This window comes from Sceloporus undulatus, chromosome 4 (genome assembly GCF_019175285.1).
Source record: "Sceloporus undulatus isolate JIND9_A2432 ecotype Alabama chromosome 4, SceUnd_v1.1, whole genome shotgun sequence".
Taxonomy (NCBI): domain Eukaryota; kingdom Metazoa; phylum Chordata; class Lepidosauria; order Squamata; family Phrynosomatidae; genus Sceloporus; species Sceloporus undulatus.
The window spans coordinates 72,758,086-72,785,663 of NC_056525.1; the positions used below are offsets into that span (position 1 = coordinate 72,758,086).

Here is a 27,578-nt window from a genome sequence, read left to right on the forward strand (position 1 = left end):
GAAATCCCAAAAATTAAAAGATGTGTGTTAATGCTTCTTTGTGACCACTTTAATGCCGGGTTTTGTGCGATATCGTGTGAAATCATTTTACATAATTATGCTATTTTTCTGGGATATTCACGGGATAAACTCCCAATTTCTTTTGTATGATAAACTCCATCTTCTGTTTAAGGGGTGAGCTAAGTCTTACTGTGGCCTGGTACATACCAGACCTTTAAGACGCTCTCATCACGTGCTAGGGTTGCCTCGGGATGGTGCTTCCACACGCCCCTCAACCCTAGCACGTGATGAGGGCATCAAAATGGCAATGCCCTCTACACACAGGCACCGCCATTGTTACGCAAACACTGCGTGGCATCCGCACAGCACCACATGGCACTTGCATAACAAGTGCACCAGTGGTGCACTGTGGCGCACTCGTTACGCTGCCATCGTGGTGTAGAAAAAACTCACTTTTTGCAGGTTCTTTTTCTGCCAGTGGGAAGCCATGCGGTTTGGTGGCTGCAGCTTTCCTCTGGCAGAAAAACCGCCGCCGCCAGCCCAGACCTTCAAAGATGTATGTACTGGGCCTGTGTTTCCCAAATGTTCAGTTTCCTTGTGTGTGTATATCACAAAATATGACAATGGCTGCTAGAGAGCAGATGGTTACAAAGAGGGATTCATGTTCAGGAAGAATAAGGTGTTCAGCTGCAACCTATAGATACCAGCCTTTGGGAAACAACACCAGGATTAGGCTATTACCATGGACCATTGGTCTGTTCCAGTAGGGCTCTTCTTATGTGCTTAAGCATACGCATTTGGCCTCATGTACTTTAATATTATTCCTAGCCTGTATCCATACATTGTGAAAGGCAAGGACATACTTTCTGACTCATCCTCCAGGAGGCAAGTATGGCAGTAATAAGTGATTGGTTTCAAAAGCAACTATTGGAAGTGATGCACAGTTCTGTTCTTGTTTCTTCAGCTGCCTGTATAGATTCAGCTGCATCACATGAATAAGTGTATGCCTATATCTACAGTGCACATTTTTAGCTATATGTTTATCCATCTAATAGAAGAGATCTGTTCTGTGGTAAAAGCCTTATTAGTTCACCTGACACTAAAAACTGAAATTTGGCTTCTGTGCTATAGAAGGATAATATTTGTGATTTAGCAAGTGTAGGAAGGCTATTGGTGAGTTGCATGCTGTTGTTGGGCAGGGCAGATAGAGTGGATTTGTGACAGAACACAAATAGGGAGAGCCTATAGAGAAAGATAGGTAGATGAACCTCTAGGTGGAAGCAAAGTGACACAGACCAGTTGTCAGCAGCAGGAGCCATCTTCACTGTGAGGGAGGGAGTTGTGCTGTGGTGGAAACACACTTCAACATGCCCTTCTAGCTCAAGGCACTCCATGTTAGGTTAGCCAAATGCAAAAGAGGACTGGCCCATGCCCTTTTGATAGCTGTGCAGAGGAAAGATTTCCCCCCTTGCATAGTGGGCCAAGCAAGATAGTCCTGCTGAAATGCCTTCTACATAACTGTTAAAAAGTATAGGAATCCTCTTTGTCCTCAATCCATGGTGATATATAAAATCACTCTGTGTGTGTAAGAGACAGACGGTGTGATTCACAGGAAGTAAGTCCCAAGCCAAGCCAGGCCAAAGAGATCATGCCCTTCCTTCCTACTCACCCCCTTTTTGCATTGCAGCTGCTCTTCCCCACATGGGTATAAAATAACATCCCGTATATGTGGGTACTATATAATGTATGTAGACAATGATTTTGGATTAACATTTAAACAAGAGAACATGTAAATAATAGAATACTGGCTGAGATTCCAGATCAGCTACTTAGTCTAGAACATAGTTAAGTATACTTAACTAAGTAGCGCCTCCTGGCCCAACCCGCTGAATCCTGTCTTTCTGGATGACAGCTGCTGCAAGCAACATAGGTCTGTTCTCCTGCCAATTAGGTCACTGCAGGCTGATGTTTCTATACCCCTCCTGCCAGCAATCTCCACTATGACAATCAGAAGCAGGATCCCTGTTGCAATTCCTCTCTTTTCTGCCAATTTATTCGACAGAGGCTCTGCTACCTTGGAACTCAGCTGCCTTTCAGTGCATGCCCTGTCTACGCCACTTGTCACATACCTTCCTAGGGCATTAGGAAAAGAGACATATTCATTAGGAAAGGATGCTCTCCCATGCTCAGAATCTAACTCCCTTTCTGAGCTAAGGTGACTACCTCTAGCAGAGAAGAAAAACAACCACTGTTCATTTGCAAATATTAATTTCATTGCCTGAATGCAATGAGTTTGAGTTCTGGGTAGTCACCACCTTTAGTTTCCCAAAGGAAAACGCCAGGAAAACTCCAATTAAACTTTCTGCCACAGGATGGGAGGCAGAGCAATCCATCTTACTTAATAAGATTTACAATAATTATGTGAAATTGACCATTATTATTCTAAATTGATTAGTGCTTTCAATCAAGGAAAACTGAGGTGCTTAATTAAGTGGCTTTTAGTCACTTAATCACATTTGCATATAAATAAAAACATTTTGATACAAACCAAATTAATTATTCCCTTTGGTTTCTAGTGATGCATGTGTGATAAAAATCATCTGGAAAGAGACATACCCTCCTGTTTGATAAAGGAGAGTGTGCCTGTTAAGATCATGCTTGGCATTTCTGGTTTGTGCAAGTGCTGGTGTTAAAAGGGATACTTCTTTTTTAAAAAAATCTGCTGAATTGATTGCAATGTCTTTTTAGTCCATCAAACTTTGTATTATTAGTCTAGCCAATTACCTGAATAAGGGTTACACTCCTATGCTATACAGATGAGGAACTGAAGTAGGGAAAGAGAATTTTGCCCCAGATAACCTAGTTGTACAATGGGGTGGTAAAGGTGCTGCAGAACCAATAAACACTGTGTGCTTCTCTTGTTCCTGCTGCGCCTTGCCTTTCCCTTACCTGGGAGACTTTTGGATTCTCTGGTGGCTTCTTTTAGAAGTAGCCATGACTGTATACTGGTTAGGATCTCAACACAGTTGCCTTCAAACACTTTTACAGAAATTCTATCAACCCAGACATTGGCCAGAATCCTATTAGAATCATAGAATAATAGAGTTGGAAGAGACCGCAAGGGCCATCCAGTTCAACCCCCTGCCATGCAGGAAATCCAAATCAAAGCATTCCCCAACAGATGGCCATCCAGCCTCTATTTAAAGACCTCCAAAGAAGGCGACTCCACCACACTCTGAGGGAGTGTGTTCCACTGTCGAACAGCCCTTACTGTCAGGAAGTTCCTCCTAATGTTGAGGTGGAATCTCTTTTGCTGTAGCTTGCATCCATTGTTCCGGGTCCTAGTCTCTGGAGCAGCAGAAAACAAGCTTTCTCCCTCCTCAATATGACATCCCTTCAAATATTTAAGCAGGGCTATTATATCACCTTGTAACCTTCTCTTCTCCAGGCTAAACATCTCCAGCTCCCTAAGTCGTTCCTCATAGGGCATGGCTTCCAGACCCTTCACCATTTTCGTCGCTCTCCTTTGGACATGCTCCAGTTTCTCCACATCCTTTTTAAATTGTGGTGCCCAGAACTGGACACAATATTCCAGGTGGGGCCTGACCAGAGAAGAATATAGTGGTACTATTACTTCCCTTGATCTAGACACTATACTGTTGGTGCCTTACACTGGCGTACATCTCATTGCTTGAGCAAGTGTGCTTTTTAGGATGCACAAGGGCAGTGTCCTAATCAGGGTTGCCCACACAGTGTTATTATGGTATAATCATTGTGCTACCAGTTACATAATGGTGCAATCCAGTAACTTCAGCATAGCTACACTGGCGTAATTCTGTGATATGTAACAGTGAGCAGGTACTCGGCCTAAATTTGTGACAATTTCTACATTTGATGCCAGTATAATTTTTGTGACTATTTCTTCAATATCAAAATCTTCACTTTACAGATTATTTTGTATGCTTCATTGAGAATATGGCAGTTTCTTCCCAGCGCAGTATTTTTTTCTGGCTTGGTGAGCCTGCAGCTCTTGGATGGGATGAGGAACTGCTTCCCTGAGCCGAATGATCTTCAGTAAGAGATGCTTGTTCATGCATTCTTGTTGTCTACGAACACTGTCTTTCTGTACCACCCAAGGAGTACTGGGCCTTTGCTGGCACATCCTGAAGAGGGACCAAACCAGTCTGCGATCAGTAGTGAAGATGCCCACCCTACTAATGTGCTTGGGAAGAAGTATTAGGACATGCAGAGTTATTAAATAGTGTAATTTCTGTTGTTTGGACTTTCCTTGTAGCTAGGGAAGAGAAAACGAGCTGTCTAAATCTCCAGGTCACTTGTGACATTCATATCATGAAAGCAATAAAATTGAGGAAAAAACTCTACTAAAATTCCTTTCTGGGTCTCTGTTTCTGACTCTTTCCCTGCGTTCCCCAAAATGACAAAACAGATGGATACTTGCAGAATGCTGTGTAGGCTGCTGCCTACTCCTGTACTCCAGCTACAGTGGTTGACATCACACAGAAGAAGTGGCTCCTATGTTGTTTCTGGGAGGAACAGGAAATAAGGAACATCTTCCTCCCCCCCCCCCCCCAAGAAAAGACAAACAGTGAAAAGGGCATTCTTAACAGATGGAAGCCTTAGGCATATATTCTCTTTTTCAAGAACATCAAGCATCTGCCCTGACTAAAGTGACCCTATCAGAGATTCAAAGTCCTGCTGTGCCCTGCCATACTGTAAAGGGATGTGCATACAAATCATCATGCAAACTTCAAAGAACACCAAGGTTCCCACTGTAGTATGGCACTGAGCAAACCAGTTAAGAAAACTTGGGTGCTGGTGGAAGATACTGATCATTCAGAGATTGTCTGACTAGAAGTCCCATAACTCCTCACAACTGTCTGTACTTACTAAGGCTGGTAGAAGTTGTAAGCCAAAAATATCTAAAAGGCCACACTTGCCCAACTCTGATTTAATGGGTGGAGAAAGTACTTTGGGTCAAGTCAGTTAAGAGACTTTCCTGTTCCAAAAGAAAATGGTGATTGTAAGTGAAAGCAGCCTTACATAACTTGAAAACACGAGTCTCACAAACTGGTCTACAAATTGATGCACCACACTTTGTCTTGGTCTTTTGGTCCTACTTGGCCGATGATTGCGCATTATGGCTCCTGCCAGCAGCATCATTAGGGGGTGCAGGGAGTACAGACCACACCAGATGGCACCCTAAGAGGAGAATGACACCACTGCTCACCGAACATCTGCCTTTCAGCAGAAACAATCTCTAAAGTTCACTTGAATCCCTTTAAAATGCTGAAGAGATGGTGTGAGTAGATCAAGGCTCAGTGGGAGGAGAAAAAAGAGGGCCCAGGTTTTAATTTTAAATTTCTTTTTTAAAAAATTACATTTTTTTAAAAAAGCTCTTTTAAATTTTTTCTTTAAAAACACATTTTGCCAATTTTTTACTTTAACCACATGAAACTATGTACATGTAAATACATTTAGACTGAGAAATGGTGCACAAAATATTCTTTTTAGCCTTTGCTTCAGCTCTTTTTAGCCCTTGCTTCACTGAAAGGGTTCTTTATTGCATTGGAGCAAGGTGCAGCAGCTCTATGGCACTGAAGAAGTTCAAGATTAACTCCATATGGAACCTTAGCTGGGCTTGTAGCCGGTTGATTTGCACTAGTAAAGCAATAAGCCTGTTCTAATTAGAAGTAATCAAGCTTATTTTAGAGACTTAGGGGCTGTACAAACTTCCCTGAAGAGGCAGCCTCCAGCCATCCCTTCTTCAGCTGGATTGGGGCCGTGGCAACCACACATCACAGCAACCTCATGCCGTGGTCCCGATCTGGCCTTTCCAGGGCGCAAAAAGGAGCTGCAAAAAGTGGCACCTTTTTGTGCCCTCAAAAGGGTGCCATAGTTGGGGCTATATGGCACCCCTTTGGCACTGCATCATCTGGACGCAGCAATAGAGGTGCACCATGATGCTGTGTGCCTTCTGGAGCAGCATATGGCATTTGGGTACCTTGGGAGGGTGGAGTTGGGCATGCGTCATCAGGACACTACGCCCCAACTCTGCCCCCAGGCCAGCCCTTCAGGCCGGTCTGGACAGGGCCATAGCTGTGTTTGTCTGGAATATCAGTATGCAAAAGGCTCTTCTAGCACTAACTTTTGTTGAGTTAGTCTCAAAAGTGCTACAAGAACCCTTACGTACCAAGTTTATTTTGTTGTTGATGATGTTCTTATTCGTGTCCGGGAATACCTGCTATCTCTGTACACCCAGCTAACCTAAGGCATACCTATACCAGGATTATTTGGGGGAGATCCTGTTTTCTTCTGAAATCCATTCAGTTACCACAGCTTCTATGCTCCTGATCAGAGCATACAGTATCATCTTTGGTGATGCAATTGACAGGGATGCCTATGTAGATCAGCAGGGGCTGTCCAGTAGGTATATAGTAGACTTCTCATTAGTGTTGTAGGAACATACTTTTGGAAAAGGCATCTGTACTGGCAACATGAGCAGAGGCTATGTGGATGTGCTCACAGTGCAAAACAAGATAAAACCTTTCATAAAATCTACTGTAATTTTGTTCTGCTTATTTGTATCTCTTCATGCAACAACGCATGTATGTATTTCCTGAAGGAATGGAATGAAGGCAAACCAGTCTCATTTTCCCAGTAGACTGCAAGGAGATGTTGCTGCTCAGAAGCAATATGTCCTGTCTTTTACTGACATGGAATAAGCTCCTCTGAAAGACAGGGATCATCAATGGCTACTGTGAGGATGGCTACAGGTCATCTCTAGTATGAGAGATAATATACCTCTATGTATCAGTTACTTGGGAACACAAGATGGTGCAGAGCTTCCCATGAGCAACTAGTTGGTCTTTGTGTGAGAGAATGTGGCGCCAAACAGGTCTTTGATCTGATCCAATGTAGCTCTTTTTATGCTCTTAGTTTAAAAAAAGTTAGGCTAGCAGCATGAAAGTACAATTCCTTTCATATTATTCCTTTCCCCCCTTAATATTAACTGCCTTCAGCATCCTGGGAATACAATGTAATTATATTTATTTTAAAAATTAGAACTGGGGTGGTGGTGGTGGTTGTGTTTTTAGAATCCTACAGTTCCTTGAAAGCTTCTTAGCAATTCCTTGATGCCAATATTATTAGAGCTGCAACCAGTACAAGGATTACAAAGAACTATCCCATGGTTGCAACATGCAACCATGGAGAGTTCTTTGCAGTCCTTGTACAATCCTGTATGGTTGCCGTATTTTTAAAAGCTAGCTCATTTACTCCTGCTTCTCTAGCAAAAAAAACCAAAACAAAACAAAAAGCAGCCTTTCTTGCATGCATTGAGCAAGTTAACCTTTTCCATCTATGTTAGAAAAAGCTTCATCTGTCTTTTCCACGGATGGAAGGATTGCTGGATGTACATTCAGTACATTGTGGATGAAAGAGTGAAAAGCCCTCTCTGTCTCCTAAGATCAACTAAGAGTGTATCCTAGAATCTATCACTGACTCCCTAAAATTTACAGAAGTTCCAAACATTCCGAAGTAGAAACTTTCCTTTTCCTAGAGTTGTGTCCCTGAATGCTAGTGGTGATTCTGCCCCAATGTTTGTCATATGGTTGCACAACAGTCACAAGCCTATCGGTGGATGTTGCCCATGACATGACTAATGAGAGGAACCACAATCCCACAGTGGAATTTTGTTATTGAAAAAGTAGTCATAGTCAAAAGTAAAACCTTGCATACACAACCTTCTCATAATAGGTGGAATTATAAGCATACTACTGTGTGAGCCTAGGTAAATTTGACCTATAGATTAGTTCAGGATTGGGTACAATCCAAAGGCTTCTTTTTTGTTCCTGTCATCCTGTGATGGGCCATACTGTGCCATTTTGTGACCAAAAATAGCAACCAGATTTCACTTCCAGTTCTGACAACAGTATGGGAATTGAGTGTGTGGGACATTTGTCTGTGAGTGACTGGGAGGTTTTGAATATGATGAACTGATTTTGGAGTATAAAATTCTCCCAAAATAATAATAATAAAAAAAGTGAGTTTGAGACGTCTGAGTGGGTTTAAGCAAAGCTGGGAAGCTGCAGAATAACCCCTAGAGATTTCCTGTGGCCCGTGGGTAACATGATTCCCACCCTTATAATAGTTAATATGTGGAGGCAGGAGGGAGACAGTGCCCAATTCTTTGTTTACTTCAGTTGACTGCATTACGTGCAGCAGCTTTTTGTTGTTAAATTCTGGGAAATCTGCAAGGCCAATTCAAGCAGACACAGACAACCAATACTAGAACTGACTTCATTCAGTTGACAAATAGCTTTTCATTCCATTGATAAAGTAAGAACAACATAACCAAGATTCAAACAGCCCAAAGCAGCAAACAAAGACTCAAAGTGCAGATGGAACTAACATGCTAGCTATAAACCAGCTTGAATTCTTGCTGCTCATTTTAAAACCACTGCAGGGCTGGTTGGTGGTTATGCTCTAGGTTTTATTCCAGACTTAAAGGAGCCATCTGAGGGGCTGAACTCTATCCCTGAAAGAGGTTTAGCATCTTGCATAGCTCCTTTAAAGCCTGCAATAAAATCTAAAGTAGGTTCACTTCACATGGAAGCCATTGACTTCATTCAACTGTCATCTTGGCCTCAGAGGGAGCCATCAGGCAGACCCAGCAACATCAAGGACTGCCTGAAGGAAGAGGCCCCTCCCTCTTCAACTGTCATCTTGGCCTCAGAGGGAGCCATCAGGCAGACCCAGCAACATCTTGGACTGCCTGAAGGAAGAGGCCCCTCCCTCTTCAACTGTCATCTCGGCCTCAGAGGGAGCCATCAGGCAGACCCAGCAACATCGGGACTGCCTGGAGGAAGAGGCCCCTCCCTCTTCAACTGTCATCTCGGCCTCAGAGGGAGCCATCAGGCAGATCTAGCCTGAAGAAGAAGAGCCCTCCCTCCGGTCCATCTGCCTTGGTCCAGGCCTCAGAGGGAGAGAAGAATGCTGGACCTGATTCCCTCCCCCCCTCACCATTCCCTTCTCCTTTTGTGTCGTGTCTTTTAGATTGTAAGCCTGTGGGCAGGGAATTGTCTGTTATCCCTTCTATTGTAAACCGCTCGGATTCCCAGTGATTGGGCGGTATATAAATAAAACCTATTATTATTATTATTATTATTGACTATTCCTGACATTGGAGCAATACTAGGCTAAGGGAGAAATAATCAGATTTGTAGCTTCTTAATGTTCTCACATGATTTGATTTCTCAATAGGAGTAGCAAGCCAGACAGATTCCAAGACAGTGCAATAGACTCTAGCTTGCAAAAACTGTTCAAGTTTATGTCGTACAGTATGATGGCAGTTCTGACAATCGGAAGATCGGCAGTTCGAGGCCTGAGAAAAGCTTCTGCCAAAAGCATACAAATCCAAGTAGATAAATAGGTACCACTTCAGTGGAAAGGTAACAGCATTCAGTGCAGTCATGCTGGCCACATGACCACCAGAGTCATCTTCAGACAATGCTGGCTATTTGGCTTAGTAATGGAGATGAGCACCATCCTCTATAGTTGGTTATGACTAGACATTCATGTCAAGGGACTGATTTTACCTTTTTACTACATTTTTATTATTTTAAGATTTAGTCTTGATTTTGTTGCAACAGATTAAGACATCTACATCTTTGAAAAACCTTATCATTTAATTCATGGTCTCAAGGGGACACAGGCTTTGTTTAAGCAGAATACTTCTTGACAGACTATTTGCATTGGAGTAGGCAATAGATGTAAATCCAGCAGGCATCAGATGTAAATTTGAGGACAGGAAAATTTTAGGGAAAATCTCCTGTGAATGACAGGAGCTGAGTACAGCAACAGAAGAGAGGACAGTATGCCAAAGGATCTTTTAACACCTTTGAGACTGGCACCTTTGAGACGAGAGGACAGATATGTGTGAAGAATGCTGAATGTTGTGAAACAGGTGGGATGGATGTGAATAATGTTTAGAGATCGTTATCAAACTTTATGTGTTTATTCATAAGAATAGTCAAGGCATGCCACAACTGCATGCCATGAACAGCACAACATTCATGCAAATCCTTCATGGTGCAATAGACACCTTACTATGAAGGTGTAGTGATGGCAGTGGGAGCTCTGTTACTGTTTGCTCCCTGAAAGATAACTTTGCAACAGTGAAAAGAAGTAGACAAGTTGCTGAGTTTTGGAAAGACCAACATTCACAAAGCTCCCAAAGAAAAACAGAATACAACGGGAAAGCATTTATAGATTTGTTTTAAAGGTTTGTTAAAAAATGTTTTTAGGGTATTCTCAATAGAAGAATCTTCCTCCTTCCCTTTACAGCTACAGAAGTTATGATGCATCAGCCATTCTGAGAAGGGAGTTCCAGAGTCTACACTACTGCAAGGCCCTCCCTCATATCTCCATCAACCATGCTTGTGATGGTGGTGGGACTGAGAGAAGGGCTTCTCCTGATGATCCCAGAGCCTGGGCCAGTTCCTACTATCATTTCCACTACAGATGAGTTACGATCTGCCAAGCTAGACCTGAGCTGTATAGAGTTTTATAGAGCATAACCTGCACTTTGAATTTTTCCTGGAAACGAAGTGGCAGCCAGTGGAGTTTTTTCAACAGGGGTGTAGTATGAAAACTGTCCCTGTTAATAGGCTAGCTGCAGCTTTTGGGACTAGCCAAAGTTTCTGAACCCTCTTCAAAGGCAGTCCCAAGTAGAGTGTGTTACAGTAATCCCAAGCGGGATGTAACTGAGGCATGTAGTATTGTGGCCAGATCCTGCATCTCAAGGAATGGGCACAGCTGGCACAAAAGCTTTAACAGTGCAAAAGCACTCCTAGTTACTGCGGAATCCAGGGTCAAAGCTGAGTCCAGGAGTACCCCCCAAGCTTTGAACCAGTGTCTTCAGGAAGAGTGTAACTCCATCTAACACAGGCTGAATACCTATTCCCTAATCTGCCTTTTGACTGACCAGGAACACCTCTGTCTTGTCTTGATTAAGCTTTGATTTATTTGCTCTCATCCAGTCCATTACAGCTGACAGACACTGGTTTAGGACCAAGACAGCCTGATTTGATTGGATGGAAAGGAGTAGTAGAGTTTGGAGTCATCTGCGTGTTGATGGCACCGCACTCCAAAACTCTGGACAACCTTTCCCAGAGGTTTCATGTATATGTTAAATAGCATGGGGATGAAATTGAGGGACCTCACAAGCCAATGGCAAGGGAATCAAAACAAGAGTCCCCCAGCACCACCATCTGGATTTGTCCTTCCAGGAAGGGATGGAGCCACTGTAAACAGTACCTTCAAGTCCCATCCCAGAGAGGAAGACCAGAAAGATACCCTGGTTGGTGATATTGAAAGCCACTGAGAAGTCCAGCAGAACCAACAGGGAGAAACTCCTCCTGTCAAGTTCCCTACATAGGTCATCCACCAATATGACCAAAAGTGTCTCTGCCCATAGCCAGGCCTGAAACTAGATTGAAATGGATATAGATAATCCATTTTATCCAGAAACTCCTGCAGCTGAGAGGCCACCACACACTCCAACACCTTGCCCCAAAATGGTATATTGGCCACTGGCCAATAATTATCCATAATAGTGGGATTCAGGGATGGCTTTTCTAACAGAGGCTTCACAGTTTTCCCCTTTAGGTAAGTTGGATCACTGCCTTGTAAGGCAGCATTTACTACTCACTTCACCTACTCAGTCAGTCCCCCTCTGACCCATTTAATAAACCTGGAAGTGCAAGGATCTAGCACACACATGGTGGCTCTCACCTCTCCAAAGATCCTGTCCACATCTTCAGGCTGCACAAATTGAAAAGTATTCCATAATACTGGGCAAGCAGGAGCAAAGGTTACATCAAATGGAAGTGTATCAACTACAGCATCCAAGTCAGAGCAGATCTGAGTGACTCTATCTGCTAAGTGCCATGTAAATTTTTCACAGTGAGTTGTTGAGTAGTCTGCATTTTCTATTTCAGCACCAGTGTGTAATAGGCCTCTGACCATTTAGAACAACTCTGCTGGATGGCATCTTGTGGATGTTGGTAGTAAAAAAATAATTTCTTTGCTGACCACACTGCCATGGAGTAGGCCTTCAAATAGGCTATAACCTGTGTTTGGTCAGACTCGATTCCAATCTTCTGCCAATATCACTCTAGTCTCTGCCTCACTTGGTACATCATTGCTAACCTGGAAAACCATGGGGCTGGTTTGGCTCTACTCCATAAGAACGGACACTCAGGAGTGATTGTGATTGTGTCCACTGCCCTGGCCATTTCTGCATTCCAGAGATCAGCCAAAGCTTCAACAGAATTGTCTACCATAGTGAAAGAAATGGCCCCAAGAGCCATCAAGAATCCATCCAGATACATCAGTCTTCTGGGCAGACCATCATAATCAGTTCTTCACTGCTGCAGAGTTACGAGTCCTAGTAATTCTAAACTTGGCCAGGTAATGATCTGTCCCTGACAATGAAATCACAGAAAGTTCCTCCACACTAAGATAATCACAACCATATCTAGCACAAAAACAAGTTCCACAGTGTGCCCACAAGCAAGAAAAGGGCCAGATACTGCTTGGGACATATCCATGGTTGTCATGGAGGCTGTAAAGTTCTGAGCCATTCCCAACAGTGCAGTCTCAGAATGGATGTTGAAGGCCCCCAACACTACCAGCCATGGAAACTCCAACACCAACCCAGAGACCACCCCAGCTAGTTCAGGAGGGGAGACTGTTGAGCAGCAAGGTGGGCAGTGTACCAACACAACTGATTGGTATATTCTATCCTAGCTATCCATTTCTAAAATTCTGCAGACTGAGGGATAGGGCAACTGATCAAGGGGACGGAACCACTATAGACCATGCAATGCCTGCTGCTGCACAGAAAACACAGCAGGCAGAGCTAAAAGGGATTAACTCCCCCAATCTCAACCACTCAGGTCTCTGTGATGCAGGCCAGGTCAGCATACTCATCCAGAATCAAACCCTGAATGGGACTGGTTTTTCATTCACTGACATGGTATTCAACAGCAGCATTTTCAACTCAAGGCTAACCACACCATTTGACCTGGGAGACAATTAGGGGCATTAGGCACCCTGTTGCACACACCTCTTCCAAGATATTGTAATTGTTACCTCCCTCTATTCCTCCCTCTGCCCTGTATGATCCCAATGGCTATTTTAATGAGCCTCCATTTCCCATGGATTCCTACCCACCATCTATGTCCTTCACATTATTCAATTCTAATAAGTCACATACTAAACAATTTGTGATAGCATATCTTAATTTGCAGGATCCCCACATATTTAAAAATGGGGAAGGATGAAGGGAAAAAGAAAAGCTAGGGAGATAATAACAAAAATTAAAACACTTTGTAAATATGTAATAGAGGAGGCTGTATCAGGAAAATCTACCTCTTTCTATTTCTCATTTGATCTGTATTTTAAGATCATGAAATGACAGTTGAAGTCAGTTACCTTGCTTGTCATCATTCACACAAAATGCTTTCTTCAATAGTGAATTTAACACTGGTATTACCAGCCTCTAAACAGAGACGTAGCCAGGATTTTAGGAAGGGGGGGGGGGTTCCAGACTAAGTGCCACCATTATAATGGTGCTTGGGTGCAGCGGCGCAGCAGCACACACCATTCATTTTTCTAATGGAAGGGGGGGTCCGGACCCCAAGATTCCCCCCCCTGGCTACGTCCCTGCTCTAAATATCAATGGCAACAGCAATGAATATTGTGAGAAAAGTCAGTTTTTCTGTGCAACAACACATTGTGGATTAAAGAAAGCACATTATCATATGCATAATGGCATAAGGTTTGGTGGACCAGAGCCCACTTTTTCAGATGCTTATGCCACAATATATCTGTTGGTCTTAAAGCTGATAGTGAGCTTTACTATTTTTGCTGCAGCAGACTAGCAAGGCTTTGGATGTTGTCACTAGGGTGCTAGGAAAACATTGCACACTTCCAACACAAAAATTCTGAGTTAATGGAAAGGATCTTTCTCTCTCAATCTCTCTCTCTCTCTCTCAGCAAAAGCAACAATTGATCTGCACTTCTGATTTTTGAAAATAATCACAGAATCATAGAGTTGGAAGAGACCACAAAGGCCATCCAGTCCAACCCCCTGCCATGCAGGAAGTCTCAGTCAAAGCATCCCCGACATATGTAAAGTCGAAGGCTTTCATGGCCAGCATCCATAGTTTTTTGTGGGTTTTTCAGGCTATGTGGACATGTTTCAGAAAAAGTTTCTTCCTGACATTTCTCCTTCCTCCCATCCCCGACAGATGGCCATCCAGCCTCTGTTTAAAGATCTCCAAGGAGGAAGATTCTGCCATTCTCCAAGGGAGTTTGTTCCACTGTCGAACAGCTCTTACTGTCAGGAAGTTCCTTCTTGACATCCCTTCAAGTATTTAAACAGGGCTATCATATCACCTCTTAACCTTCTCTTCTCCAGGCTAAACATCCCCAACTCCCTAAGGCATTCCTCATAGGGCATGGTTTCAAGACCCTTCACCATTTTAGTCACCCTCCTTTGGACATAAATGTTGTGACCGAAGCAGAAGGGGAGGATATAAATGCATCTGAAGATTCCTTAATTGCTGCTCTCCTATTAGCTTTCACTCAACTACACTGTTCTAGTGCTATAATTCCACATTTACTACTCTGGCTGCCTCCTGTAGTATTCTGGGTTTGTAGTTTAGTGAGGCCTAAGACCTTTCTGGCTGAGAATGCTAAATGTCCCTCCCTAAACTACAAATACCAGGATTCCACAGGAGGCAGCAATAGTGGTAAAAGTGGAATAATAGTGCTGTAACAGTGTAATAGAGTAATGTCTGTAGTCTTTCCAATGTGATTAAAGGCAGGGATGGGCTGGATTCGATGTGGAATTGGCCTCGCATCATAAAGACAGTTCACAGCTGAATCAAGGCTTTGGCCCCACATCATGAAGACTAGTTGCAGCGAGGACTGAGCAAACCAGTTCACTTGGCCCATGTAGACATGCCCAACAATTCTATGATTCTGTGACTAATGTGCTTAATACAATATTTGTGCCTTATGCCATCCCAGATGCGTAGGAACATGGCTGTTGTGACAAAATCTCACAGGATATTTCTCAGAAATTCACCTGAAACTTGTCTGCTTAAGCTTTTGTTTATTTTATGGACCTTTTGAAAGGCGATTATTGGTTTTATTTGTTTAGACCATTGTTTATACCATTGGAAATAATAAACCAAGATCCTGGTTCCAGAAACAGTGTTGCACAAAAACAATGAAATAATTGTTTATTGCTAAAAATTCATAAATTTTTACAAAATTTTAGCAGTTGGCACTTAGGAATGGGAGGAGAACACAAGGTTTTGGCCAAGTGTTTTCTAATCAAAGTGTTAATTAATAGTTAATAATTAATTAAAACATTGGCATGTATAATACAACATATAATGATGTTTAACACTTGCATACCTCTTTCAGGTGTTCAAAGTATTTATTCTACATGATTAATCTAATTGTCATCTTTATATCAATCCTAAAAAAGAAGTCAATATTAATACTTTCAAAATTGCAGATGGAGAGTCTGAGGGAGAGTGGCTTAAGCCCATTATGTGAGTTTGTGGCAAAGGTAAGATTCAGACTGGAGACTTTCTCATTCACAACGACATCACTTAGTCACTGCACCTGTTTTCTTTTGAGGCCTTTGTCATCTCCACGTTCACCACATAAACAGAATTTCAAAAGACACAGTTTCCCTGTAGTTGCCATCCAAATCAGCAGTGGACATGAACTGAAGAATTAATGGTCCCCTAATAGCGTACAGTATTTGAAGTGAGAGTAAATGAAACTAAACTAGTGAGCCAGCATGGTGTAGTGCTTTGAGCATTGGACTATGACTCTGGAGACCAGGGTTTGATTCTGCACTCGGCTATGGGAACCCCTTGGGCAAGTCACACATTCTCAGCCCTAGGAAACCCCATGATAGGGTCACCTTATAGTTGCCATCAGTCAGAAACAACTTGAGGTCACACAACAAAGTGGAAAAGCTAGCAGCATAGTAGATGAGTTAAAGCTCCCAGTGCAAAGTTTTGGGTCTGAAGGTATTAGTGACTGAATGCTTGTGTAACATCTGGTATCAGTAACTCCTTACCCAACAATATTTGCCCAGCCACACTGCAGTTGGACAGCCCTTCAACCCAAAAGTCACACATAGGCTGGGGGAATTGCAGTGGGACAGCTCTGTCATTGCAATTGCGTCCCCATTTCCACATAAGGATGTTGGCACAACTTTAATTTTAAACAAGCTCTCCATCACAGACCAAGATTCTACATGTGCAGATAACTCTGTATGCCCATTTCTGCGTCCTCCCACTGCTCTGCAGGAGGGGACCCCAGCTGCTGTTGCTTAGCAATGGGGAAAGAAGGGAGGGGAAAGGCAATTCAGACCACAGAGGCACAGCTGGTCTCAGTTTGGGACTTTATCACACAAGGAAAATAGAGGGTTTAAACAGTGATGTGATCGTGGTGAAGATTTTCACCTGATGTCACAATTAAAGATGACTTATCTCAGGAATAACCAGGGAATAACCAGCAACAAATCATTCACGGGGAAATCTCATGAATGATTTGTTGCTGGTTATTCCCTGGTCAATCACGGGATAAGTCTTCTTTAATTGCAGCTTTGTGTGAAAATCTTCACTGTGATCATGCAACTTTCCTGGGAAAATGACCTTTTAAATCCCTGATTGTCCCCATGTGTGATAAACTCCTTGGTTAGGAGGGGGGAGAAAAATGCAGGTATGGTGTCAAATTAAATGAATCTGTCCTTTCCTTTCCCAAAGAACTCAGAGCAACTGAATCTTCATGGTCGGAATCACCTTTCCTCCTTCCCTTCCTTCTGGTAAGAAGGAGAGCAGCAACCTCTCCTAGGGATTAACAGTTGACAGGCCTGGGAAATTTTTGAATGGAGAGCAAGGGCAAGAAAATCTCTATGCCCCATCCAAAAGGAAAAAGTCACTAACAGGATGCCAGCCATTGGTTTCATTGGAGAGATAGGATAAAGCAGCTTTGCTGCAGGCAAAAATAACTTCTGTAAGCAGGGAAATTCCCCAGTTTTGTTTGTTTACATTAAATAACAAGCCATAGAAATTTCACACAGAGACTATTAATTAAAATGTCCAAGAAAATGTCCTTTAGCAGCTCCAATGATTGTTTGGTGCTATTCTTAACTGCAAGCAAGTCTGTTTCAACTTATGGCCACCATATGAATGAGAGACCTCCAAGTCTATCATTAACTCAGGTCTTGCAGACTCAGGGCTGTGGCTTCCTTGATTGAGTCTATCCATCTGCAATGCAGTCTTCCTCTTTTCCTACTGCCTTCTACCTTACCAATCATTATTGTCTTTTCTAGTGAGTCCTATCTTATCATGATAGGTCCAAAGTATGACAATCTAAACTGGTTTCTAGGGAGAATTCAGGCTTGATTTGCTCTAGGACTCACTTATTTGTCTTTTTAGTAATCTGCAGTATTCATAGAACTCTTCTCCAGCACATTTCAAATGAGTTGATTTTCTTCCTGTCAGCTTTCTTCACTTTCACAACCATACATAGAAATGGGAAATACAATGGGTTGGACAATATTAACTTTAGTATTCAATTATCTGTCTTGACATTTCAGGAGCTTGTCTAGTTCCTTCATAGCTGCCCTTCCAAGTCTTAGTCTTCTTTTGATTTCTTGACTGCAGTTTCCATTCTGATAAAAGACTGAGGCAAAGTTTGGAAAATCTTGAACTATTTCAATCTCCTTTATCTCCTTTAAGGTTATCTAAATCATCTCTGGCTGTTATTTTTGATTTCTTAATGTTCAACTGTAAGTATATCTTTTATATAGTTGTTCAGTGTATTGTTTCCATCATCCTTTTATTTATTCTTGATCATTCTGTGTGTTCTCCTACTGGTCAAAGAGTATACCCATTCTGAATTCTATGGTCTGGTGGAAGAGGTTTCTTGTTCAACCATTTTTGTTGTGGTCTTCTATTTATCTGCACGGATTGTTATAGTAGTTCTCTTTGCAGCTCATGTCTTTGAACAGTTGTGTGCAAGGTTCTGATCCTATTTCTGCTCCCTTTTACTTTTGCTTCTCATCTAACATTAACTGCTTAAAGAACTTCATCTGTCATCCAGTGAGGCTTTTCTTTCTTTTTGGCTAGAGATACTGTCTTTTTGTGTTCTTCTCTCAAAATGTCCCTAGTTTCAGTCCAGAGTTCTTCTGCAGTCAATTAAGCTTAATCATGTGAATCTATTTTTACATTATCTTTACATTCTAAAGGGATGTTCTTCAGCTTGTGTTTTGTAACAATGTTTGATTTAGTGTTCTTCAGTTTTACTCTTTTTTTTATATTAGCAGTTCATGGTCTCACATTGTGCTCCTGTTTTTTGCAGAGAGAATGGAGCTTCTTCTGCTTCCAGTTATGTAGTCTATCTGATTTCTATATTGGCCATCAGGTAATATCCATGTACACAGCTGCTTCTTTGGTTGCCTGAAGAAAATAATAATAATAATAATAATAATAATAATAATAATAATAATAATAATATCCCACTCCTCCAATGATCGAAGCAGCTTACACTAAAAATATCCATACAATACAATAATACAATAATGTTTCATTATAATGACTTCAGTGGACAAACTCTTGGCTTGACAAAATTTAATCTGTCACTCTCTTGCTTCTTTTATTTATCCTAATAAATATTTAATTCTGCACTGTTTCCTGCCTGTGTTTTCCAATCACCTAATAATAAATAAATAAACAATAAAACTTTTATTTGTACCCCACTTTTTGTTAAAACAATCAAAGCGACTTATAGTGATTACCAACATGTCCCGTTTTGGGGTGCGATCAGTTTCCTCCTGGACTCCAGTGTAGAATTGTTCAATTTCTTCCTCTTCTGCCTCTGTATATTGATGAAGTCCTATTGATATTATTCTGTCAGACTTGGCATTATATCCTTTGACTGCTTTTGCTGGATGTGTCCTCCCTATTAATGCCACTTCATTTCTTCTTAGACTTTCATTTCCTGAGTGAAACACTGTGTAATTATCTGATTGAAAATGTTCCATTTCTGTCCACTTTGGCTTTCTCACCCTGAGTATTTCAGTGTTTATACAGTAGATAGATGATAGATAGATAGATAGATAGATAGATAGATAGATAGATAGATAGATAGATAGTTTCCCCTGAGTCATGCTTCTCACATTCCATGTTCCTATATGTGTTGCACAGCTTAATATTTTCCTTTCAACTCTGAGCATGTCAACAGCTGAAAGTCCTTTCAGATTGATTCCAGTTGTGCCATTAATCACAGCACTACTTGTAGTTGTCCTTTACTGTACTCCAGTAGCTGGGAGTGTCAACTTGTACAACTATCTCTTGTTTCATTTTGGATTTTGGATTTTCAGGGTAAAAGAAATTCAAAAAGGGTTTACTGTGTCTTCTGCTCAACACAAATTAGTGTTAGCTATGGTGCCACTGTTGTTGTCTGTGAGAGATCCTACACCAGTATCACCCACATTACTGCTGCTACCCAGTTGCTGTTTGGCACATTTAGTCCAGCTCCTCAGCAAAAGCCTGTCTGATATGGGAGGCCCTACCAGCAGCATAGCCTCTTTCCTTACAGAAGCATGCAATCCCACCACCATGGAAAGCTAGTGCCATGGCGGGGAGAGCAATGGTTGTAGCATCTCTTTATAAAGTACAGAAAGATCCTGGAGCCCGGAACCTATATAGTTTGGGTACTACATAAAGCTATACCACCACACTTATGCTGGATGCCATAGTTGAGGAACCAGTTGTGCAACATGTCCCATGGCCATGACCTCACCTGTTGTGCAATGCTCAGTTAACTCCCCAGCCTCAATTCAGAATAGAGACTGGACTACTCACAAATGATTGGCTGCACTAGGGACAGTATTTACATAACCTGTGAGAAAGTAGAACACTTTGCACAGCTATTTTTATCCTAACATAATGCCCCACAGGCATCCAGCCTATGGGTTGTCTGCCATACATTTTTATTATATAATATTCTACTTAAAGAAGAGAGGTGTGAGAGCCAGTGGCAAAGAGCCTTGTGATAGTTCCTCTGCATATTCACACATAATAAGAAAGCAGGCAACTCTGCTCATGTAAATTGCATATTGCATATTGATATCCTTTTTAAAATTATCATAGTACATAAAGAGTTTGCACTTTTCATCCTTTGCTGTATAAGAGTTTTGACAGTGGAACAGATTGCCATGGAGGGTAGTGGACTCTCCATCTCTGGAGGTCATTAAACAGAGGTTGGATGGGCAGCTTTCAGGAGTGCTTTAGTTGTTTATTCATGCATGGTAGATGGTTAGACTAGATGGGCCTTGTAGTCTCTTCCAAATCTATGATTCTATGAAATACACAGGTATTACAGTCATCAGGTTTCTGTAACAGAAACTTTGGCCATCTGACCTCAGTGTATGTGGGGGTTATCTTAGCACAGGGCAGGATAACAACTGAAGGAGTAGCACTTGCTTGAGCATGATGGAATGACAGCATTCGTATGACAGTCTATAATCAAAATTCTCTTTAGAATATAAGCAGGATTCTGCTGAATCTGACCTAAGGTTAACCTAGTCCAGCATTCTGTTCCCTTGGTAGCTAATCAGATCCCTCCGGGAAGCCTATAAGTAGGACATCAGAGCAATAGCTACTCCACATTCATGGTACCCAGCAATGGCTATTCAGAGGCTTACTCTTTCTGATATTGGAGGCAAAACATAGCTGTCAACACTAGTAAACACTGATAACCTTATCCTCCATGAATTTGCCTAAATGCCTTTTAAAACTACCAATGTTGCTAGACTGCTTTTAGAAGTTTTTTTTAAGTATTTTAATGTGTTTTTAAAACGTTTTTTTATCTCTGCATTGTTATAATTGGTTTTTATTTGTTTATTGCTTCAGGAATCCATGTGGGCTGGAGGGCAATAAAGAAATATTTTAACTAAATAAATAATAGCCTTCACTATATCTTATGGTAGTATTAGGAAGGATCGAATTAGGGGAATTTTAATTAGCTCAAATTTACGAGAGGTGTGTCCTAACAATGCACACAGGATCTTGTCCCTTAGTGTATACCAGAGGTCGCCTAGTCCACCCCCAAGAGACAGAGATTCGGATACCAATGAGGTGCAATTAAACTAAGAACATTTATTAAAGTCACACAACAAAAGGGATCACACACACACATTCAATGCTATAGCAGGGGAGGGGTGAGTTCGAGGAGTAAAGGAAGGAAGAGAGAGGCAGCATTGGGAATATTACCTTAGAAGTCTTCTCCAGGAAGTCGGATGCGATGTAGGATGGATGGTGGATCGCAGCCGCGGAAAGGGGAAAGGAAAGAGTGGCCGGGGTGGCTTAGGAGCTGAGTTCCGGCGGGCAAAGCTAACTTAGAGGCCCAGTGACAGTGAGCTTGGCTTTGCTCAAGTGATTTCAGCAGAGCAAGATGCTCTAGGAACTCAGGCTTGGAACTGGAAGCTCGACAAGCCCACTGAAGGGCGAAAAGTGGGGTCCTTATATACTGCTAAACGTATCCTCAGGCGATTGGAGCCTGGCGGACAAAGGCTCTGATTGCTTATCTTTGTCTAAGCTGAAATCTACACAATGGTTGTACAATGCAAGCGGTCTGACACCTTTCAGAAGAGCAGATACCTTGATGGTTGAGCCGTTAAGTTAATCACTGACTCATTAAGGAGGGAGCCATAGCTATTGTCCTCCGTGAATGGGTCTCTGCAAATCTGGTCTAGCAACTCCCAAAACTTCCTCTGGAAAATTTCAAATCTTGAGACCATGCCTTTGCAAGGCTGCTGTCTACGTGGTTTGCTCGCCTTTAGGTTAATGGCGGCTTGCTGTGCAGTCAGTCAAGGGTCATGGCTTCAGATCACATGGCACCCAAAATTTAATATAAATCCATACTCGGTAACAGTAGTGAATACCATAGTTAAACTGTATGGCATGAGAAGTAGTTCCAATGCTTGGTCATTTTATTCACTTTATAAAAAACATGATTTTACCATAATAAAATTATTATATCAGTTTACATTGTACATATTTCCACAGTTGTTTTAACATTGATATAGTCTCTTCTTTCACTTCCATAGTGTTCTTTCTTCTGTACAAACGTTCTCCATGTAACCTATATTTCCCCTCTACTACATAAATCATACTTTTCTCCCCCTTAATTGTTGTCATACAAACCAAATCCAAAACCCAATGAATACTCGTAATTTCAATACTTCTTACAGCAAAATACAGTATGATGTGTGCCTTTTGCTTCCCCTTTGCACCTTCATATCTTATTATTTTTGTCTTAGCCTTAAATCATCAATCTTTTCATTAATTCAGTGTTAGCTACATCCACTTTTGATGAAATCGTCTGTTCCTCAATGTATCTTATTTCTCCATTTGTTGATTGTTATTCGCCTTTTAAAAGAATGATTGTGTAAATACTTTTGTTTTTGCAATTCAGTAGAAACAGGTTAGTTATCATCTCTTACCCACCTAAATCTCCTCAGTTTTACCTTACCCCATCCTCCCTAGTAACTCAACATATTAAAACCTAATCCCAACTAGCTCTAGGAGAGGTTGATTTTAGGGACATGTTTCTTATTTTTGTTGGAAGACAGACCTTTAACATTCATGTTCTTTTAAGAATTCTCAGGTAGATACCAGTTAGATGTGTTGATATATTTATTTTCAATTTGAGAGTAAGACATTGAACTTCATCTCTTGTTAAAAATATCTACAACTTACATCCCAAGACAAGCATCTCTATATGTCTTGCTAATGAAACTTAAGTTTTATTTTCTGGAGTACCCACATGACTAGAAGGAAGAGAGGCCTGCCTGCATGAAAATCCCTCTATACCACCTGAATGGAGAACAGCTATGTCTTGACAAAAGCAAGCTTCTGATTAACATTGTCAGATTTTTTCCCCTCTTGTATGATTTTTAACACCTTTACCTGATGAAGAAACCAGTGGCGCTTTGAATGCTTGCAAAATGTATATTGTGCATTTTGGCTGACCCAATAAAGGTGCCATAGTTTTGTGGATTTTGGATGTTATTGTACTTACCTGTTCTCAGATATCCTTCCTGACCATATCCTTTCAGATACAGGTCCCTAACCTCATATCTTCTGTAGTGAAAACAAATGCTAATAATTCATTCAGCTTCTTTGTAATCTCCTTACCCTCCTTGAGGATGCTTTTATTTAGTTGTCACCCAACAGTCCAGCTGCCTACCCACACAATTTCTTTCGTCTGATGTATTTAAAGAGTTCTGAATCATTGAGCTTAATATTATCAGCAATGCACCCCTCAAAATACTTTTTTTGCATCCTTTACTGTTTGCTAATGTTTTCTTTTTCCACATTGATATTTCTTTTCCCACTCTGCATTTGGACAGGTCTTCCAGCTTGTGAAGAAAGTTTTCACAACAGTGCGTGTTAACCATGCACACCATGTACGTTTCAGTATTGGAGAGGAACATACAAGCTTGCTCATGTTGTTGGATGAGGACAAAAGTGGTGGTGGTGGTAGTGATGCAGTGTTGTAGGGGAGGGCCTAGTCTTGATGGAATACACTAGGTTTGGTCTCAAACCTTGGACATGGCTGCAGTTGGTGTTTTGACTATAATGGTGGAAAGTGCTCAATGTCCTTCAAGACTGAAGGGGAAATTGTTTGCATGTGAAAAAAATAGCATGTGGGAGGAAAGAAAAGAGTGGTATTTGTCACCAGTGACATCACTTAGCACTAACCCAAAAAGTGCCTCTGGCATGCCAGAACCACATTCCACACCTTACATGCTGCTGCAGTTGACATGCTGTCTGGAAGAAGAAACACTTTTTACCAGCAAGAAAAACATAGCTATTTCTTGCTGAGTAAATATTATTTCCCTACAAACAGAAGGAATGGTTTGACTGTTATTTCAAATTGTTGTTGAAATTGTGCACATAGGAAGAAGTCCTATGCATTCTTAGAATGGAACCACTAGCCTCATCGAAAAGGACCTGGCACATGTATTCCTTGAGCCAATAAAAAGTTGATTAATAATTTAATTCAACATTGTCCTCTCTCAGTCTAGAAAACTGACCCATTTTCTCTGAATTTATTCTACAAAAGTCTTAGAATTTTTGTTCTGCCAAGGAGGGTAAACATTCTTCTGCACCCATCCCCAATCTCGCCTTGTCTCTGTTACAATGCTTTGAGAAGCTAGGTTGCTTTTGAAGCTGTTGGGATAGGCCATATGTAATCTTTTGCAATACTAATCCTTCATTCTTCATCCTCTTCTCTCTCAGCCAACTCCAATCCTCCACTTCACCTGCAACTGAAAGATAACTTGGCTCTAGGAGAGGCATTGTTTGAAGCAGCGGCACTTCTGTCTTCAGAAGGTCAAGCTGGCTGATTGCACAGAATTTGTTCCATTTATTTCATTTATAGCCCACTTCATTTAATGGTTTCAGGGCAGGAAACCATTGTTTTGTGGAATAATTACACATATCTCCATCTACAAACAGTGTGCAGTATAGGATGTTAATATAAATAGCTTAGTGTTCCTAGGTGTGTGGAACAGAAACAACAAATAATTTGAACACTATAGTATGACAAAAAAGGGTGCCCAAGAAGTCAGACTCATCCCACACACTGATTTTTTTTCTAATCTCTTTTACTCTTAAACATAATCACACACATTTTTGCCTTTGGTTTAAATTTCCCTGCATTTAATTAGGGCAAACCTTTAGCCTAATATTGCAAAAGACAGATGAAGGGAGGAAGTTCGAGAAACTAACCTTTAAAAACAATAGAACGAGAGCTTTAGAATGGGTAAATGAAATGCTGTTTTTAAAAAATCATACAATTATTTGCCCTTATGATAGAACCCATAGCAAATTTTATAAGATCCAAAACCAGCCTAACTGGTCTCAGTATTAATGGCCAACATCACAAGACCGCTCTTTGTGTGGATGACGTCTTAATTTTTTTGACCAACCTGGAAACATAGGCCTGGTACACACCACCTGCAAAAGGCGGGCTGGAGCCACGTCTCTTTGCTGTGTACCGCAGCAACCAAATGGCACAGTACCACTGTGCATCAAAAAAAGGAACACTTAGAAGCAGCTCCAGTTTGCTAGGGTAGGACGTACTAGGGTAGGACGGCACGGTGATATCGCAGCTGCGCAGCGCCATTTGGAGGCTGCACAGCTGTGATGTCACCGACACGTGTGACGTGTGGGTGGGACCGTGCAATCATGGCGGCCCACACACGTACTAGGATTCGGGAGCATGCGGCTGGTGTGCACTCCTGAACCCTATTATCACTGGGAGCATGGCACATTTGGGCAGTCTGTACCATGCCATAATTTCCCTCACTGAAAGAGGTATTTGGTGAATTTTCAGGTTTCCAAATTAATTTCATTAAATCTACCATGATGACTTTAAGCACATCACACCAACAGCAGCAGCATTGGTAATCCCTCGTGAACTTGCATATCCACCCATCAGGTTTTACTTATCTAAGAATAATTATAACTAAGGACATTCAATAACTTATACCCAGAAATTACAATCTACTTACTAAGTAGATGTCACAAAAATTGAAAGTATTGAAAATGCTAAACCTTTCCATCATGGGCTTAATTGCTTTAGTCAAACTATTTTTGCTCCCCCGCTTGTTTTTCCTGTTTTAAAATATTCCGTTAATCTCCTCCACTTCCAAATTTACCAAATGGCAGTCAGCAATCAACTTATTAATATTTAATTTTTAAAAAAGACCTCGGTTCTCTAAACACATCAGACACACTGCCTCCACCTATGGTGGACTAGCAGTCCCAGACTTTGAACTTCATGCCTTCCAGTTAAGCCAAATTGCACAACTAATCAAGGATGATGATTCCACAAAATGGGTTAACCTAGAAACTGGCCAAATAAATTCAATAGATGCTTTCTTTCTTCACAGTCAGACTGCAAAACACAAGCTCAAAGCAATTGTCAATCCCTTTCTTCGTAACTCTCTCACATTTTGGAATAAATGGAGGCATATCTTTGCCCCTGACCCTTCTCACTTGAAGACCTTTTTCTTACACCCAGACTCCCCAATTCCTCGTTAGTTTCTCCCTGATAGAACTTGGATGCAGGGAGACATTTATAATGTTACTGAAAATCCTCTGAACAAATCTTGCCAAGAAAACCCTGTGATAGGTTTGTCTTAAGGTCTCTGTATCAAATATGACTTGATGGCACACCACAACAACATTTTTCCTACTCTTTCATTTGTAGAATCCATAAGGCAGATTATGATGTTGTTGTGCGCTTTCAAGTTGTTTTCAACTTATGGAAACCCTAAGGTGAGCCTATGCTAAAGTTTTCTTGGAAAGATCTGCCACTGCCTTCCTCTGAGGCTGAGAGAGCATGACTTGCCCAAGATCACCCAGTGGGTTTCCATGGCTGAGCAAGGGATTTGAACTCCAGTCTCCAGTCACAGTCCAACACTCAAACCAATATGCCATATTATAGTATAGTAATAGTAAATGGGATAATAGTAAAATGAGATGTGGTGGTTTAGTGGTTAAGACACCAGTTCTGGTGATCGAAAGATCAGAAGGTTGGCAGTTCATGGGCCATGTTCTGCATGATGGGGGGAGCTTCCATAACTAGTCCCAGCTTCTACCAACCTAGCAGATCAAAAACAACAGTAGATACAGTAGGTACCACTTAAGTGGGAAGGTAACAGCATTTGGTACAGTCATGCTGGCCACATGACCACCGGAGTAGTCCTTGGACAACACTGGCTCTTTGACTTAGTAACAGAGATGAGCACCACCCTTTACAGTTTGTTACGACTAGACATTCATGTTAAGGGACTACCTTTACCTTTAATAATAAATTATACTATAACTATATACAGTTATAGTAAACTGGAACTGAAAATAAGATAAATCAGGACTATAAGCATGATGACAATTTTAAATCCCTATAATTCAACCTGATGTATAAGTTGAGGTCAGGTTGTGGGGCTAAAATGGTGGATTTTGATATGACCCATGTATAAGTCAAGGATAAAATTTAGGTGCATGTGACAAAGGATCTATAGGATGCAGCAGAGGAAAATTATGCCAAAGAACTTAACAAAATTCCATCAGGCATAACTGTTTGTGTTCCCACTAAAGGCTGGATGGATGAGAGAACAGGGGGGAGGGTCAGTGCTTTCAGGACAGATTACACTTTTGCCTTTCACCAGGAGATGGTTCCCTTTTTATAAGAATTAAAGTACAGTACTTACATTGACCTGTGGATAAGTCTACTCAGTTTTTTTGCATCAATTTTTACTAATTTTTTAGACTTATACATGAGTATATACAGTATCTATCTATCATCTGTCTATCTATCTATCATCTATCTATCTATCTATCTATCTATCTATCTATCTATCTATCTATCTATCTATC

The 27,578-nt window shown here is 41.4% G+C and overlaps 2 protein-coding genes and 1 long non-coding RNA gene across 7 annotated transcripts in view; all 3 read left to right on the forward strand.

Moving 5' to 3' along the window:
- The window catches only part of ST3GAL3 (ST3 beta-galactoside alpha-2,3-sialyltransferase 3), a 301,371-nt gene extending 296,983 nt beyond the window's left edge, over nt 1-4,388 (forward strand). For all 5 annotated transcript variants that reach the window (XM_042462928.1, XM_042462933.1, XM_042462931.1 and 2 more), the window contains one exon: nt 3,950-4,388. In XM_042462928.1, coding sequence (XP_042318862.1) covers nt 3,950-4,078 — 129 coding nt within the window. In that variant the 3' untranslated portion in view covers nt 4,079-4,388. The remainder of the gene's footprint in view (nt 1-3,949) is intronic.
- On the forward strand, nt 38-2,596 carry LOC121928359. Its single transcript, XR_006103492.1, has 2 exons — nt 38-462; nt 522-2,596. It is a non-coding gene; the product is annotated as an uncharacterized LOC121928359 (long non-coding RNA).
- Nucleotides 4,389-15,611: 11,223 nt separating the features above from the next.
- The window catches only part of ARTN (artemin), a 29,363-nt gene continuing 17,396 nt past the window's right edge, over nt 15,612-27,578 (forward strand). The window contains exon 1 of the mRNA XM_042466245.1: nt 15,612-15,670. The gene's annotated coding sequence lies outside the window, so the exon portion shown is untranslated. The remainder of the gene's footprint in view (nt 15,671-27,578) is intronic.